At 44.8% G+C, this 14662-nt stretch overlaps 2 protein-coding genes and 1 long non-coding RNA gene across 3 annotated transcripts; 1 reads left to right on the forward strand and 2 right to left on the reverse strand.

Moving 5' to 3' along the window:
- Positions 1-152: 152 nt before the first annotated feature.
- On the reverse strand, positions 153-6207 carry LOC100839142. The gene is made up of 9 exons (XM_014896825.2): positions 5893-6207; positions 2573-5422; positions 2412-2492; positions 1918-2070; positions 1339-1502; positions 1103-1250; positions 904-1026; positions 647-734; positions 153-542 (listed from the first exon to the last, which is right to left on the reverse strand). The coding sequence occupies exons 2-9, from the start codon at positions 5345-5347 to the stop codon at positions 352-354; spliced, it is 3723 nt and encodes a 1240-aa protein (XP_014752311.1). The 5' UTR covers positions 5348-5422; positions 5893-6207; the 3' UTR covers positions 153-351.
- A 921-nt stretch (positions 6208-7128) lies between these two features.
- Positions 7129-9090, forward strand: LOC112269704. Its single transcript, XR_002961602.1, has 2 exons — positions 7129-8565; positions 8717-9090. It is a non-coding gene; the product is annotated as an uncharacterized LOC112269704 (long non-coding RNA).
- LOC100839448 (probable indole-3-pyruvate monooxygenase YUCCA8) lies at positions 9005-11090 on the reverse strand. Its single transcript, XM_003559046.4, has 2 exons — positions 9931-11090; positions 9005-9510 (listed from the first exon to the last, which is right to left on the reverse strand). Exons 1-2 carry the CDS (start codon positions 10945-10947, stop codon positions 9295-9297), a joined length of 1233 nt encoding a protein of 410 aa, XP_003559094.1. The 5' UTR covers positions 10948-11090; the 3' UTR covers positions 9005-9294.
- Between the last annotated feature and the right edge of the window lie 3572 nt (positions 11091-14662).

Raw genomic sequence — 14662 nt, forward strand, 5'->3', positions numbered from 1 at the left:
ATTTTTACTTGTATATTCTGACCCTTTTCTTTTGAATTCTCTCCACAAACGAAAGAACAAAAAAACAATTTCCGTATATTTGTTGAACGAACAAAATGTTTTCTTTTTTTACTGCTATATAAAACAAGACAAAATTTCTTCTGTCAATCCACAACACCGAATGCTATGAGCCAATGTATAAATATTAAATAGGCGATTGCTTGTACATATATATCTTTCCACATTTAGTTCATTTTTTCGACAAATATCTTTACACTCTATAAGAATCAATACTACTACATACACCACGCACAAGTATATATTTCTCCAGCCTAAACCCCTGCCTGCCCCAGGGGGAACTGGGGCTCTTCTCTATTTCGCCGCCGCCGCCGCTGCCCTCGCCTGGTTCGCCGCTGCTGACATGGACCGTAGCCGTCCGGCGATTTCGGTGAAGGCCGGGCGCTGTGCTGGGTCCGGGGACCAGCATTGCTCCATCAGCCTTTTCCATTCCGGGTCGCAGTTTGCCGGCACAGGCGGCCTCAGTGTGTTGTTCACAATGCCACCTGGAGGATTCAGGTTTAAAACAATATACATCAGACCACCTCCTCCTGGAACCATGTCATCGTGTATGTAAGCACTCGAAGACAAACAGTGGATGATTGCATACCTATTATTGCACCATAGTGCATATTGGCATAAGGTTCCTCTCCTGTCAAGATTTCCCACATGACGATACCAAACGAAAACACATCCACCTGCCCAAAAAAAACCTTCCTTATTGTAGTTTAAACTTCTTCCTCACCAAACTCTCAACTAGCCTGGCGAGTAACAATAATTCCTATGTTTTATAACGAAGAAAACCTAACAAAAACAATGAAGTAGGCAGGGCAAGCCTAGATTTTTAGGCAAACAAGACAATCTTACCTTCTCCGATACCTTGCTGCTGCTCCCATTCAGCAATTCTGGGGCCATCCATGGCAACGTCCCCCTCACACCACCCGAAACCAAGGTATTCCTCTTGATTTTGGATAAGCCAAAATCACCAACCTGAATAACAACAGTAAGTTTACTAATGCATAGAAAGTGGCCATTGAAAAACTGCTTCAGCGGAAATTCAACTCACTTTGCAGATAGGGCGTGACGGATCTCTGAGGTTAACCAGCAGGTTATCACACTTCAGGTCGAAATGCACAATGTTTTTCGAATGCAAATATTCCATTCCAAACGCTGCATCCATTGCTATGATAAGTCGCTTACGGAGGTCAGGGGACCTTTCAAGTAATAGAAAAAAGTTTGTTATTTAGTTACCAACAATGTATATTCAGACAAGGAAAAATAAAAGAAACGGGAAGAGATTACTTGTCCTTCCGCTGCAAGACATGCCGAAGAGAACCATTAACCATGAACTCGGTCAAGGTTGCCAAGGTACCGCCTGGCCCGTCCTTCACGACACCATAAAATGCTACAACATTTGGATGATGAAGCTTTGACAGAATCTCAGCTTCTCGCCAGAATTCATGTGCCTGAAAACCAGAATGTTTAGAGCATAGTTACAACAATCAAGATCTCCATCTACCGAAATTTCAGCTGTGGTATATTTTTTGACTGAAAACAGTAGGAGAGGCTCCTGCTGTGGTATATTAACTAATACTCCCTCCGTCCAACAAAGGATGTCTCAACTTTGACCAAATTTGAGTGCATCTATATACTAAGTCATGTCTAGATACATTCAAATTTTGACAAACTTGAGACATCTTTTGTTGGACGGAGGGAGTAGTAAGTTTTACAGCTGTGGTATATGAGATTGTTTTTTATAATACAAGCCATAGACTTCCATGAATGTTAATGCTCAGCAATACTGCAATTACCGTTCATGTTGAGAGCCTTCTGTCATGCAGCAAAATGACACACAAGTATGATACAGGTTCAGGAGCTTACTAGTCTTTCTTGCTCAGAAGATCTGCCTGTGAAACAGCTTTTCTTGATACGCTTAATAGCCACATCAGTTCCTCTCCATTTTCCATGGTACACGGTTCCAAAAGTGCCAGAACCAAGTTCCCTAAGCTCTTCCAAATCATCATTCTTGATAATCTGTTTACATATACTTATTTTCTTTAATTGCAAAGTTCCAAGAGAACAAAATGAGCAGCGTTGGCATATCAATGGTCATGTCTGTAACAGAGGTTGAAAGGCACCCCTATTCATGAACAGAACCATTGGATATTATGCAGTCAGAAAATGTTTAACCTTACATATCTAGTCTAGTGCTAAAAATCACATGTAAACGTGTCGACAACAATAAACAAGCAAAGCAATGTCACACGGGCTTAACTGATATTGGTTGGAGAATTCAGCAAAAACATTCTCAATGTGGAAATGTAGAACCAACAGGGAAAACATGTTCAGTTAGTTGCAACCCAAAACCAGCATACCTGCAGGTGCTCAAAATCAGAATCTCGAAGAGAAGCATCCATGACAAGTCCAACAGCTTTGTCCTCTTCAAACTTTGGTTCCTGAAGCCAAGAATAATCATAAATATGACAACACAGTCCCACGACAAAAGTGACAATGTAATTCCATTAAACACGCATACCTCAAACTCCATAGCAGGTGGTCTCATACTGTCCCCCATAGGTGCATATGGATTGTCAACTTGAAACGCTTCAAAGCTCCTCTCCATAGTTGGGCCATGGTCAATGTGTGATGAGGCCTGAGGCATGTTGCTAGGATCAACAACCGGGGTCGCAGGCTCTGCCTTCTTCTCAGCGTCAAAGTCAAATTTAGGATTCAAGGCATTCATGCTGATTGCATCATTATCTGCTTCTGTGAATGTATAAATCCCTTCGTCAATCTTTGCCAGGCCTTGATCACTATTCTTGTTTGGAAACTCATCTTTTGCAAGATTTCTGAAAAAAGACCAGCTCTGGGGCTCATAGTTTGGCATGTTCAAGCTAAGGACAGGGCCATTAAAAGGAGTTGATGACTGTGATGCATCTTTAGCCTTTGCAAAGAAATCGGAAAGAACGTCAGGAGGGAAGCGATCATTGATATCAACAAATATATCTCTGTTCTCCATGTTAGCAGCAACAGATTCACCATCTGGAACAGCTCCAGTATTGCCCGCGGACGATGGCACGGCTGGATCATGCTTAACATCATTGGGGGCCACTGTCTTGGGGGCCTCCCAACTAACACGACGTGCCATAGCAGCATCACTTCCTTGCTGCTTCTTAGCACTTTGTATTCTATTGGTGGGAGTCGCTTTCAAATTACCTTTAGCTGGAGTCTTTTCAGCTAAATTCATAATTTTCTCTGTATTTATAATAGGGCCATCCAATGCCCTCTTTTCACTGGCATGTTGTTCAACCACATGATTTTCTGATATCCTTTTAGCATCTGATTCTTCTGGAGGAATGATTATACCAAATTGGCTCGGCTGCGGAACAGCTTGGGCGAAGTTTTTCTCAAACTGTACTAGGCAATCATCACTAGAAGGGTCATTCAAATCCAGTGATGGAGCGCCTAAATTTGATTTTTCAGCTCCTTCAACAGAATCAGCAGCATCTGCAGTGGATTCATTAGCCACACCAGACTGAGACTGAAGTATTAGGAATTGAGAACCTGAGTCATCAGATTTTGATAACCGGTTCAGGAACTCTGCTTGCTCCCTAGGAATCCGTTCAGAATGAAAGGTCCGCCCAGCACCAGGTTGTGGATTCTCGATCCCATGATCGGTCATGTCACACTCAAAGTCAGAACATCCAGATACAAAAGCTCCACCAGAGGACTGGCGGTCATCTTCATTAAACTCTGAACCATGAGTCACAGATGTAGCCTTTGATGCCATATGAATCTCTAAGCTCTTCCCACTGTCACTTGGTTGAAGAAAAGAGGTCAGACTTTCTTGAGCAGAAGAATCAGGGGGCACTTCCAAATGCATGCTATTTGAAACAGGCAGATCGTTTTGCTGCACAGGAGTACTCAAATTCTTGAGTGACTGGAAGTAGTCCACTTCTTTTTTCTGATGCCATGTGTTCTCGGAAGCCTGCTTTGCGTCATTTACAGACCCTTGAATCATAAAGCCGTCCTGATAAGACCGTTGGTCAGAAGTTGCCAAAGATGCAGCCCCAGAATGTGCCACATACTGAGAGGTGCCTCCAAAATCTGAGGGGAAAGATAGAGGCATAGAGATACGTCTCTCATTGTTGTCATAGAACTTTTCGCTAGAATCCTGAGCGTACTGCACTTCATGTCCTTGGTTAGATTGCATATTTGCAGTGTAATCACTGGATAAGCTCGGCAGTGTTGCTGTTGGGATAGTAGCAGAAGGCGCAAAAGATGGCCCATGCATACCATGAAAATCTGACCTGTCCCGGTTTAGGTTTGACTGATCACTATCAGTATTGATATTAATGAACTGATCCAGCATACTCACGGATGTGCTTGTTAAACCATGTCCACTTGAAGGCTTCCCAAACCCTACATCTATTCCATTGACAGCGACAACATAGTGGATCTCAGAATCACCATCTGTACTACCTAGGTTAAAGCCCATATCGTCAAAGTCGAGTGAGGAAAACAGAAAAACCCGAAGCTTCTGAGAACCTTCTTCGATCTCAATCATCCCAAATTCATCCATCATGTTTCTCAAATCCTCGTCACTTGACACTGAGATCAAAGCATCAAGATCTTCGCCTGGGAGCTGGTACTTGATGACATGGGGTTGGTTGAAGATGCTGATTGTCTTTTGTTTGAGCTCCTCCCAGGAAATATCCTTGCTGATTCGGACTATACGTGTCTCACCACCGACGTACCTAAGCTTTCCATCACTAGGCCGGGGTAAAATTTTACCCCCAAAGCTACATAGGAATTTGATTCTCCTAGAGGTATCTGAAGCTTCAGATGAAGCATAGCCATAAGATAGTCCCCGACTGCTGCCATCACCTGACAAAGCTTGTGGAACTGACCTAGTCGATGTGTGCCTGCCTCTGTTTTGATTTTGAGCCAAAGATTTTCTTTCAGGCTCTTTTTGTCGCTGAGTATCAACAGCTGTAAGCACGAATACATCTGAGCCAGTTTCTGATCCTGTGTGGCAGGCACCAAGCATTCCACTTAAGTCCATGTAACCAGATGCAGCCGCATTCTTTTCTCCCGATGTACCAGGGACCAAGTGTTTTTTGGATATAGCACGGTCCCGCATAAACTCAAGGGCAAACTCCTCTCCGGTCTGTATGGAGTAATTGAGAACAGGCTTGACAATGCCTGGCACATGATACTCTGGAACACGAGAAGTGTTGGATGATGAAGTTGATGGCACATGCATGGCTCTTTGTGCCGCAGAGCCAACTGCATCTCTTCGAGGCTCCATTGAGGTGTCAAGTCTTAGTGTTCATATCCTTAACACATCAAGAGTTGGCAGAAACACTGGATGGGAAATGTCAACCTAAAGTAGACAAGCACAAGAAATTATGCCTCAATGTCTCAGATGTGGCCAGAAAATGAACAAGGTTTCATTAGCTAATTGTGCTTAGCGATGAACACTTGAAAATACACAGTTCTACACTAAATATTGTTCCGTTATCAGTTCAATTGTGTCTCAGGCATAGGTTGGTGTGGATCAGTGGCGGAACCAGGATTGGCCAAAAACTAAGCGCTTAAAGCTATCCCGCAAAGTACCCATACCAAACCATAAAAAGTTGGCCCAATCGCACAATTATTAGATTCTGAACTCAATGCTTAGTGACCCTACAGAAATGCAAGACTTGAACTCTCTTCATCTCGTATTCTCGTGCCTCTAATTCTCTGTAACATGAAATCGAAACTATAATGCATCTATTCAGGCTCTAACAATGAACAACCAGATTCTAACGAACTAATCGGCTGAACTGAAGAGAGGGGGGAATCAGAAATTACCTGCCACTGGACTGAAGACGGCTGAAGGCCCGAGCTGAGGGCCGGTCCGCTGCTCTGAGCGCCCGAGCCCGACGCCTGTACGGACGCGTTGGGCGCCGCGGGGGAAGTGGGAAGGAAGCCAGAGAGAAAGCGTCGCGGCGAGCTCGACCGGCGGCCGTGGACAGCCCGGCGTCGCGGGAGGCGGCGCAGGAGCGGAGGAGCGTAGGGGTTCGCGGTGAGCTCGATCGGCGGTCGGCGGCGCAGCGAGGAGCGAGCTAGGGTTCGTCAGGCGTGCGTAGACAAGACGAGAGGCAGAGGAAGGAGAGAATGGGGAGAAGGGGGAGAAAGAAGACTAGGAGGAGCACAAGGGCGTATTTGGTATTTCACGCCCTCTCTTATTTTTAAACATGGAAGAAACTTAGGAATTTGGGGTAGCAAAACGTAACTCATCCGTAAAGCCCAACATGGAAGGAAACTTTAAAGAAAAACTAATATTATTTGTTTGATCCTCCCGGTGGGAATTTATTTCTAGAAAACTATCGCGACCACAACATTGAAAACGAGTATATTGGACAGTAATAATACGTAAACGTTCCATTGGAGTCGTTGAATCTGAGATGGACAGCCGATATGCAAGGTAGGATCCTTCCGATCACTTAATAGCTTCTTTTGTGAGTCGGCCAAAGAGATGACGGCGCCGCTTCTCATTTGTGCTACATCCCACGTCTTATCGAGGTCTTCTCTAGATGCGTCGCCGCTCCTCAACCTAGACATCGACTAGCTAGAAGATGGTGTAGTTGCACTCGACGCCTCATCATGCTTTGAATATGTGTGGATCGTATGTTGCATGCGCATGCTTACATTGCTAGAATATGACACCTATCAAAGTGGCCCCGCGAGAAAAAGATAATAAAAATAATTTTATTAAAAAAGATTTGCATTATATATGTTTTAAATTTTATGGACTTGTTTGTTAGGATCTCTCAATCCATCTCATATGTGGAAAAAAGAATGCCATCCATCTCCGGTACTATCAAGCAAGCTCTGGTTGACTCAATAAAGCGAGGAACTTTATCCTTTCGCGTGTGAGTTGTTGGCTTGTTGCTCATAATTTTTAATTTTAGTATAAATATGCTCTTAATTTGTCACCAAGTTAGTAAAAAAAATATGACATACAAGTATTTTATAACACAAAATACCAATGATTGCTCTCACATACTAAACTCATACACTTTGTCATGTAACAGTGATCAAAATTCTGGAGCGTTGACTGCACATATAATTATGGGTCTTATATTTTATAAAGGAGGGAGCATGTATATTTCTCGAATAGGCTTGTATCATTAATTACCGATTCCCAGACAACCTACCGTTTTATTATTGGCATCTGGATTTAGACTTGGTCCGTCTTCATCTGCTACATGCTTAGATTATTTTGCTGAGTGACGGAGCATGATTATTTTGCTGAGTAACGGAGCATGATTATTTTGCTGAGTATCTACTTTCAGTCTTGCTTCAGCTTCATGAAGGCCGGTTAAACATACATTTTTGCAGGGTTAGCTACTTCTTCTCAACATAGGGAATGGCCAGGGGAAGAGTTTGAGATATGTAAAGGTCTTCTTCTTATACTAGTTGTGCTTGTGCAACAATCTGTTGTTCAGGCTAGAAGAACTGAACAAGGTGTCAATTCCTGCACCAGTAGTGTGACACCCTGTTGAAAGTGTCAGTCAATTGTTGAAACTTGCCCATCAAACACAACCTTTACGGCCTTGATCTGGAGCTTGAGAAGCAGTTTTATACTTGTATAGTTAAACTGTCAACTATGCAAAAATATTTGGAGAATCTACTCCTTAAAAGGGCACTGGTCTATGGGCAACTCCTGTAGTTAGTCTGAAAACCAAAGGAAGGAAGCAAGTATTTTTCCTTGTCGAGTTGCTGTCATGAAGTAATCGCGATGTGAGAGGGCATTAATTGATGGCTGTCTAATGATGAAGTTGTGTGTATGTAGAGGAGGACTGTACTGAATCAGCTCCCCAACAAGCTACTACTGCATGCACATGTCCCTGTACAACTCACATGGCTGTTATCTCCTTCTTCTTACTCATCTGCTTGATATATGCCCTGTTTCTTGATTGAGTAGCCCGGGCCATGGCTCTAGTATAACTTTGTGTTGTGAATTCAAATGGTTTACTTGGATCTAGAAGAATTTTTACCTCCATTCACGTCTGAATCTTTGTTTTCCCTGAAAATGGAGTTCAGAAGGGTGAGTAAAACAGAGTAGTAGTTGATTTCCCGGCAGACACTGGGAGGAAAATTAACAGGGTCTGCACTGCATTGACTTGAGAATTAAGTAGAGAGCAAGGGTGGGGCTTTGGGGGATTTATTGGCGGCTGGTCCTTGAACGATTGGCAGGTCATATCATTCTCATGGTATCATGGCTAGCAGCCACCTAGCTAGTGTGGTCACTAGATCCAATCCATCACGACAAAATGGCTTCAATTTGAATTAGGAGCAAGTGAAAAGATGAATATTTGATTTGCAGACATTGTAGCGCCTGGAGATAGCTCTCTGCCTCTGCGTACGTTGGGCTGTCTTGTACTCTTGTGGTTGACATATTATTCAGCGGTGGTACCACAGCAAAGTCCCCATTAGGAAAGGCTGCTCACTCACTCAGCACTACTCGTACTTGATCAGGTTTTATTGATTGATTATTTCATTTATTCATGTGATTGCTTGCATATCAGATTGAATATGCAATTTTGCATATCAGATTCTTCAACACCTGTAGCAGGATGGATGGAAATGTGATGATGATGATGATGAGATGGATGGTGTTTGTTGGCAGGGGGAAATAACTGTATGTGGTGGAGACCTGAACCTGAAGATGAAGAGTAGGTGTGGCGGTAGCTGCAGTGCAGAAACCAAAAGCAGCTAGCGAAGATCCTATATACAGATGGAGTTGATGGCTCATGATTCCTGATTTTATTCCTTGCATCAGCAGCAGCAGCAGCAATCATACAAGCTGTCCTGGTCCTGGTCCTGTTCTTGAATTCAAGACACGGCAGAGCTCTGCTTGTGCCTACCAAGCAAGGCCAGTACGGAGGATTAGATATGCACAGTGATTCAGTCTGTCTGTCTGTCATGGCTAGATTATATTACAAGAGAGATCAATTAAGCTACAAAGGCTACACGACCGAATGCCATACATATGTACTGTCTGAAGAGTGAAGACAGCTAGCAACGCATATGCAGCTGTAGCAGAGCAGTACTCGGTTTATTAGGCAGAGAAAGGAAGGAAGAGAACCCATGAACACGGCAAAATTTGGGCTCTGTTTATCTGTCAATTTGGTGGCTGTCCTCGGAGCGAGGAGGGCTTCTCTGAAGGCAGGATGTTCATGCATGTCTCGGGTGTGAAGAATGAAGCTAGACGGAAGCAGAAGAAGAAGACGTGTTGGTGTTGGTGTTGTTGTTGTGGTATGCTGTGGCGATGTCTGCTGCAACCCTGACGGCGTCGAGGGAGACGCCGGCGAGGCCCCTCCGCGTGAAGCCGACGGAGTAGAGCCCCGATTCGCCCAGCTTCCAGCCTTCCGGGAAGCCCACCTTGGGGTACCCTTCCCCACTGAACAAGCACTCGCTTCCCTGCTCCACATACATACATTAATTAGCTTGTTAATTACAGTACTAATCAACTTGCAAGAATATACTACTCCAGACTAATGGTGTGCATGCAATATGTCCTCCCTATCTATCCGTGTCTTAATTAATTGTCGTAAAATGAAAGGAATTCAGCAAGTGCAATGCACCCTCATCCACTTATTACACGTACTACTTGAATTCGTTCTTTAATTTGTCTCTGTCAGTGTACAGCTAGCTGATCGGTTTCTGACGATCCATCAATTCGATCGTGACAATTGCATGCAAATAATACTGAAGGTCTATTTTACGCTAATAGTGTAGTGTGTGTATGAAATCAAGCCACTTTTACAGAGACCTCATCTGCATGCATGCAAATAATACTCAAGGAGAAAAGTACTAGTCAAATTAGTAAATTGTTAGTACCTTGAGCCACTGCGGGACGTTGCTGTGGTAGCCGGTGGCGAGAACGACGGCGTCCGCGGCCACGAACCGTCCATCCACGAGTTCCGCGCCACCGGCGACGAGCCGCTTCACTCCAGCATTCACCACCTCGATATCCCCCTTCCGGATCTTATCCAACGCCCCGACATCCAAAACCGGCGTCCTGCCCTTACTGTTCTTCATCTCCAGCGGGCCGGCGCCCGTGGGCCGCCGGAGCCCGAGCCTGGGCAGGTCGGCGCCGAGGAAGACGCCCGCGAGGAAGACGAGCAAACCGTCGACGAGGCGCAGCGGGAGGAAGCGGAGGAGGAGCGACGCCAGGGAGAAGGTGGCGACGCCGAGCACGTCGCGCGGGAGCACGTGGACGGCGCCCCGGACGATCATGGCGGGGCGCGCGCCGTGGTCGCAGAGGTCGAGCGAGACCTCCATGCCCGAGTTCCCGCAGCCGACCACGAGCACCTTCTTCCCCGCGTACGGCGCGCCGGACTTGTACTCGGACACGTGGCTCACCGGCCCGGAGAAGCCGCTGGAGCCGGAGGAGCTGTACTCTGGCGGGATGATCCGCTCCGCGTTCTCGCCCGTGGCCACCACCAGCCACCGCCCGATGTACTCCTCTTCCGCCGTTGCCGGAGACGAAGAAGACGAAGTTTCAGTGTGGACTCTCCAGAGGCCGGCGGCGTGGTCGAATTGGGCGGAGACGACGGCGCGGTTGAAACGCGGGGCCACGTGGAAGCGCGCGGCGTAGGAATGGAGGTAGGAGAGGAACTGGTGCTTGGAAGGGTACTCGGGGAAGTCGGCGGGGAAGGGCATGCCGGGGAGCTCGCAGAACTGCTTCGGGAGGTGGAGGCGGAGGCGGTCGTAGGTGCGCCGCTGCCATAAGGACGCGATGCAGTCGTCGCGCTCCAGGACGACGGACGGCACGCCGTGGGTATCCAGGCAGGCCGCCACGGCCAGGCCCGCTGGGCCGGCGCCCACCACGATCGGCCCGTTCACCCACGTCATACGTACTGTATCTATGTCTTCTCCGGTGTGCACGTAGGAGGAAGAAGAGAAGGTAGGCTAGGTAGCATGCACCGGGGTAGAAGAGAAGAGAAGAGAAGGCTTAATCGGAAGCAAGTGAGAGTGAGGAGGGAATGAAGAAGGCTACAGGGGCTCACGTGCTTTAAATAAGGACGTACGGGTCGGCCCATCGAGGCTAGCCAGAATATTTGCAAACATTTGCCTCAACTGCCATCAGTGTTATCAGAGAGCTTTTAAGAGATGCACTTGAATGCCTAATCATGACTTTTGGAATTAAGATAGGTTTGACACTTGTTAGCTAGTAGTGAAGTACTCCTAATTAGTGTAGTGGTACTAGAAATGATCCTCTTACTTAGTGGAGTAGCAGTACTTGTTCGGCCTCTAAAACAAAGTTTCTGATTGGCTAGCTAGCTACTACTCCTAATACTGCTCCATTTAGGCTTTTGTTAGTTAATGGAGCAGCTAACTCCAAAAGAGTTCCTTCACTGACCACACGGTGAGACCAGCACGTACCCAACGTTCGATTCATCTATCATGCACCATGTGCCGAAAGTTTAACTTTGAACAGAACGAAATATATACAGTTATTTCAGAGGAGGGGCATCTACAAGTAGCAGTGAGCTAAACTAACACCATGAATTAGTTAACAAACTTCTACAGTATTTGCATATTCGTGATTAAACAAATCGAGTGTCTATTTTTCAATCGACTTAGAAATAATAATTATTTCTCGGTCGACCATCATAACCATACAATTAAAATTTTCTCATTGTTAATACATGTATGGACCTTGAACTAATCTCAATGATTGAATCAGACGTTATTAGCATCGATTTAGAAATAGTTATTTCTCGTTCCTCTTACAAATAGCAAAACTGTTAAAAGAAACGCTCACGAGCATATGTTGGCCGGCCGCCTTCCACTAGCTCAACTAAATATTTTCTTCCATCACAGGGCGAATATCTGAGGGGGAGCTGACCGAGCTAGGCACAAGATATAATTAACATATGAGTTCGGCTATCTAATTTATCTATCTGTTAGTGTGAATCTCATACGTGTACAATCATCACCTTGCATGCAACAAATAAAGCTATATACGTGTTCGATTTGGCCGTACGCGGTTTTGCGCCACTAGCTTGGAATGAAAACGACAACAAGTACCACATGCATCTTAATTTAGTACTAGCTCATTATTAGTTGGAGCACATAGCTTTTAGGCAATTCCATTAGGCTTGCACCCTTTTGGGAAAGTGGCTCCGATCATTCTTTCGGCATATGGGAATTCATTAGTTTTGTTTGTTTGTAGCTAGTAGCATTGCAAGTTTGGCGACCGTACATATATACATGAAGAGAGGGGTGGATGCAAAAAGCTGCTTTTTGTCGATGCTCATTCGCACAGCTCTTCTGCTCCATCCATGGTCTAGCTAGGAGAGTTACTCCTAATTAATGTACATTATCAGCAGCTAGCTACTGGTAGTAGCAAGCAGCAGCTACGCGACGACGATCAGCTTGCCATTGGTAGCATGCAAGTTGAGTGCTCATGCGCCGGCCGGTTGCATGATTAAAAGTGCATGCATGCTGCCCGCCGGCCACCTGATTCTGATTCAGTTTAAATCTAAGCACCCAACTAATTAAGCTTGATTAATCAATTCAAGTCTCTCACCATAAAATGCATGCTTATTGTGTAAGGAATGAATATACCATGCATAAACAAACAGCACTCCAACTAATGAATGAGCTAAGCTAACTAGATTAACTCTACCAATCTAACCTTTTTTTTGTTTGATGAAAAGAGGTACGTACACTGGATTTGTGAGTGCCTTAGCAGAATATCAATAAATTCCTCGATCATTTGCTGGCTGATCCCCTCGATCGATATAATCATGGATCCCCTGTGCAGGTCTGCATGAAGCATGCATAAGCCTTTCTGCATGCAGCTATACATGTACACAGGCTAGCTGAAATCTCTACACCGGCCGGCCATGCATGTCCATCCATCTTTGCTATTTCGATCATCTGACTCATTCCTCAAGATGCATGCTTATTTCTATATATTTTTTACTTCCAAATCGAGCCCCAGCTATATATAGCTAGCTAGCTAATGGCATATTTGTCCTGATCCATGATTTGTTTGGTAGTCATATATGCTTGCATGCATGAAGATTCTGCGCGCAAGCCCTGTGTTTAACCTCATCAATCAGCTACCCAAACAGGGTGCCAAGCTTCACCTTTTCGTTTCGTTTCTTCACTACTCCGTACTAGATTTACTTTTCTTTTTGCCGGCCGTTGTACACTTAGATGACCGGTCGATCCATCGAGTTATCAAAATGATTTGGATTAATCAAATATTAATTCTCCCTGTTTACCAAACAGACTGCTCGCTCCCTCCTCACCTTGTCGCTGTGGCGTTCGGAAGCTTCGAAACTACCCATGGCGCCTCCCCGGTGGTTGGTTCCCTAACCCAACCTCTCTGCTTCGCCCTGTATAGTTTTCTTTTTCTTTTTCTCTTTTTTTTTGTTTTTGCTTTTTTCGTCTTTGTCTTTGTATTATATTTCGCATGTATTTGTTTCTCTTCTTCTCTTATTTTTTTTTTTGCTTTTTTCGGCCTTTGTCTTTGCATGTATTATATTATCGCATGTATCTTTTGAGAAAATTTAGGAGTATAATTCAGCTTTAACAATCAACTCAAACCGCCAAAGCTTAACCTTTTCAGCCACTTGCATGCATGTTATCCTCCACAATTGCAAAATTAACTATCACACTAGTATCGTGTCATGTAGTTACAACTTAATTTAAACCACATTATGCGAAGTGGAGGGGTGGATGACCTTGCGCAAAGCTGTTACTACCTAAATTACAACATCTACCTAGAAAGTATGTGCTTTTCTTCAAAGTGATCCGTATATAGAAACATAAAAACGAATCTATGTGGCCTTTCACGAAGAAGAAGAAGAAAAATATGTTGCTGCTTGCTACTACTAGCTCCTCTGTGGAGTACATCAATGGAGTGAGCTGTGCATATATAACGCAGATGCAGATGCAGAGCTGAGCTATAATAATAAAGCCTATAGGACGTCATGGATCTATCGATCCTACGCTGATGGATCTGCAGTGCAGTGAAGCGCTGCTGTATATACGCTGATACAGACCTGCCTGCTCTGAATGCAACACAAGAGAGTTGCAGAATGAATTCTGCATGCACAAGAAAACAAGCAGGAATTAAATGGCATCCAGCTGCTCTGGCTCCCAGATGAAATCATGGGCTGGACACAACAAGGCCCTGTTCTGTCCTCCTGCATGTGCATGACACTCTCTCTGAAAATCGGCGAGGGACAATTCATCAATTAACAAGCATTAGTACTCCGTAGTAGTATTTCTTATGTGTAATGTGCTAGCAAATATTAGTGTAATGCAATGTGATACTAGGATTTCTGAAGCACAGCATTGGTAAATACCTATAGGCGGCATGGTTTTGCCGGATACTACTAAGAAGAACAGGTTACCGATACTAGTTAGTTGACAGAAAGAGGACGATCAGTAAACATGAGCAGCACAACATGGACCAACTCACCAACACACGATGAGTCGATCAGTAACTGAAGTGTTTTGAGTTCGAGTTGTGCTGCTGGAAGCCTCCTTTTAAAGGGTTGTGAAGCAGAAAGGAGAGCTAGTTCAGTAAAAAAAATGGAAAGGCGAA

This window comes from Brachypodium distachyon, chromosome 1 (genome assembly GCF_000005505.3).
Source record: "Brachypodium distachyon strain Bd21 chromosome 1, Brachypodium_distachyon_v3.0, whole genome shotgun sequence".
In the NCBI taxonomy this organism is placed as follows: domain Eukaryota; kingdom Viridiplantae; phylum Streptophyta; class Magnoliopsida; order Poales; family Poaceae; genus Brachypodium; species Brachypodium distachyon.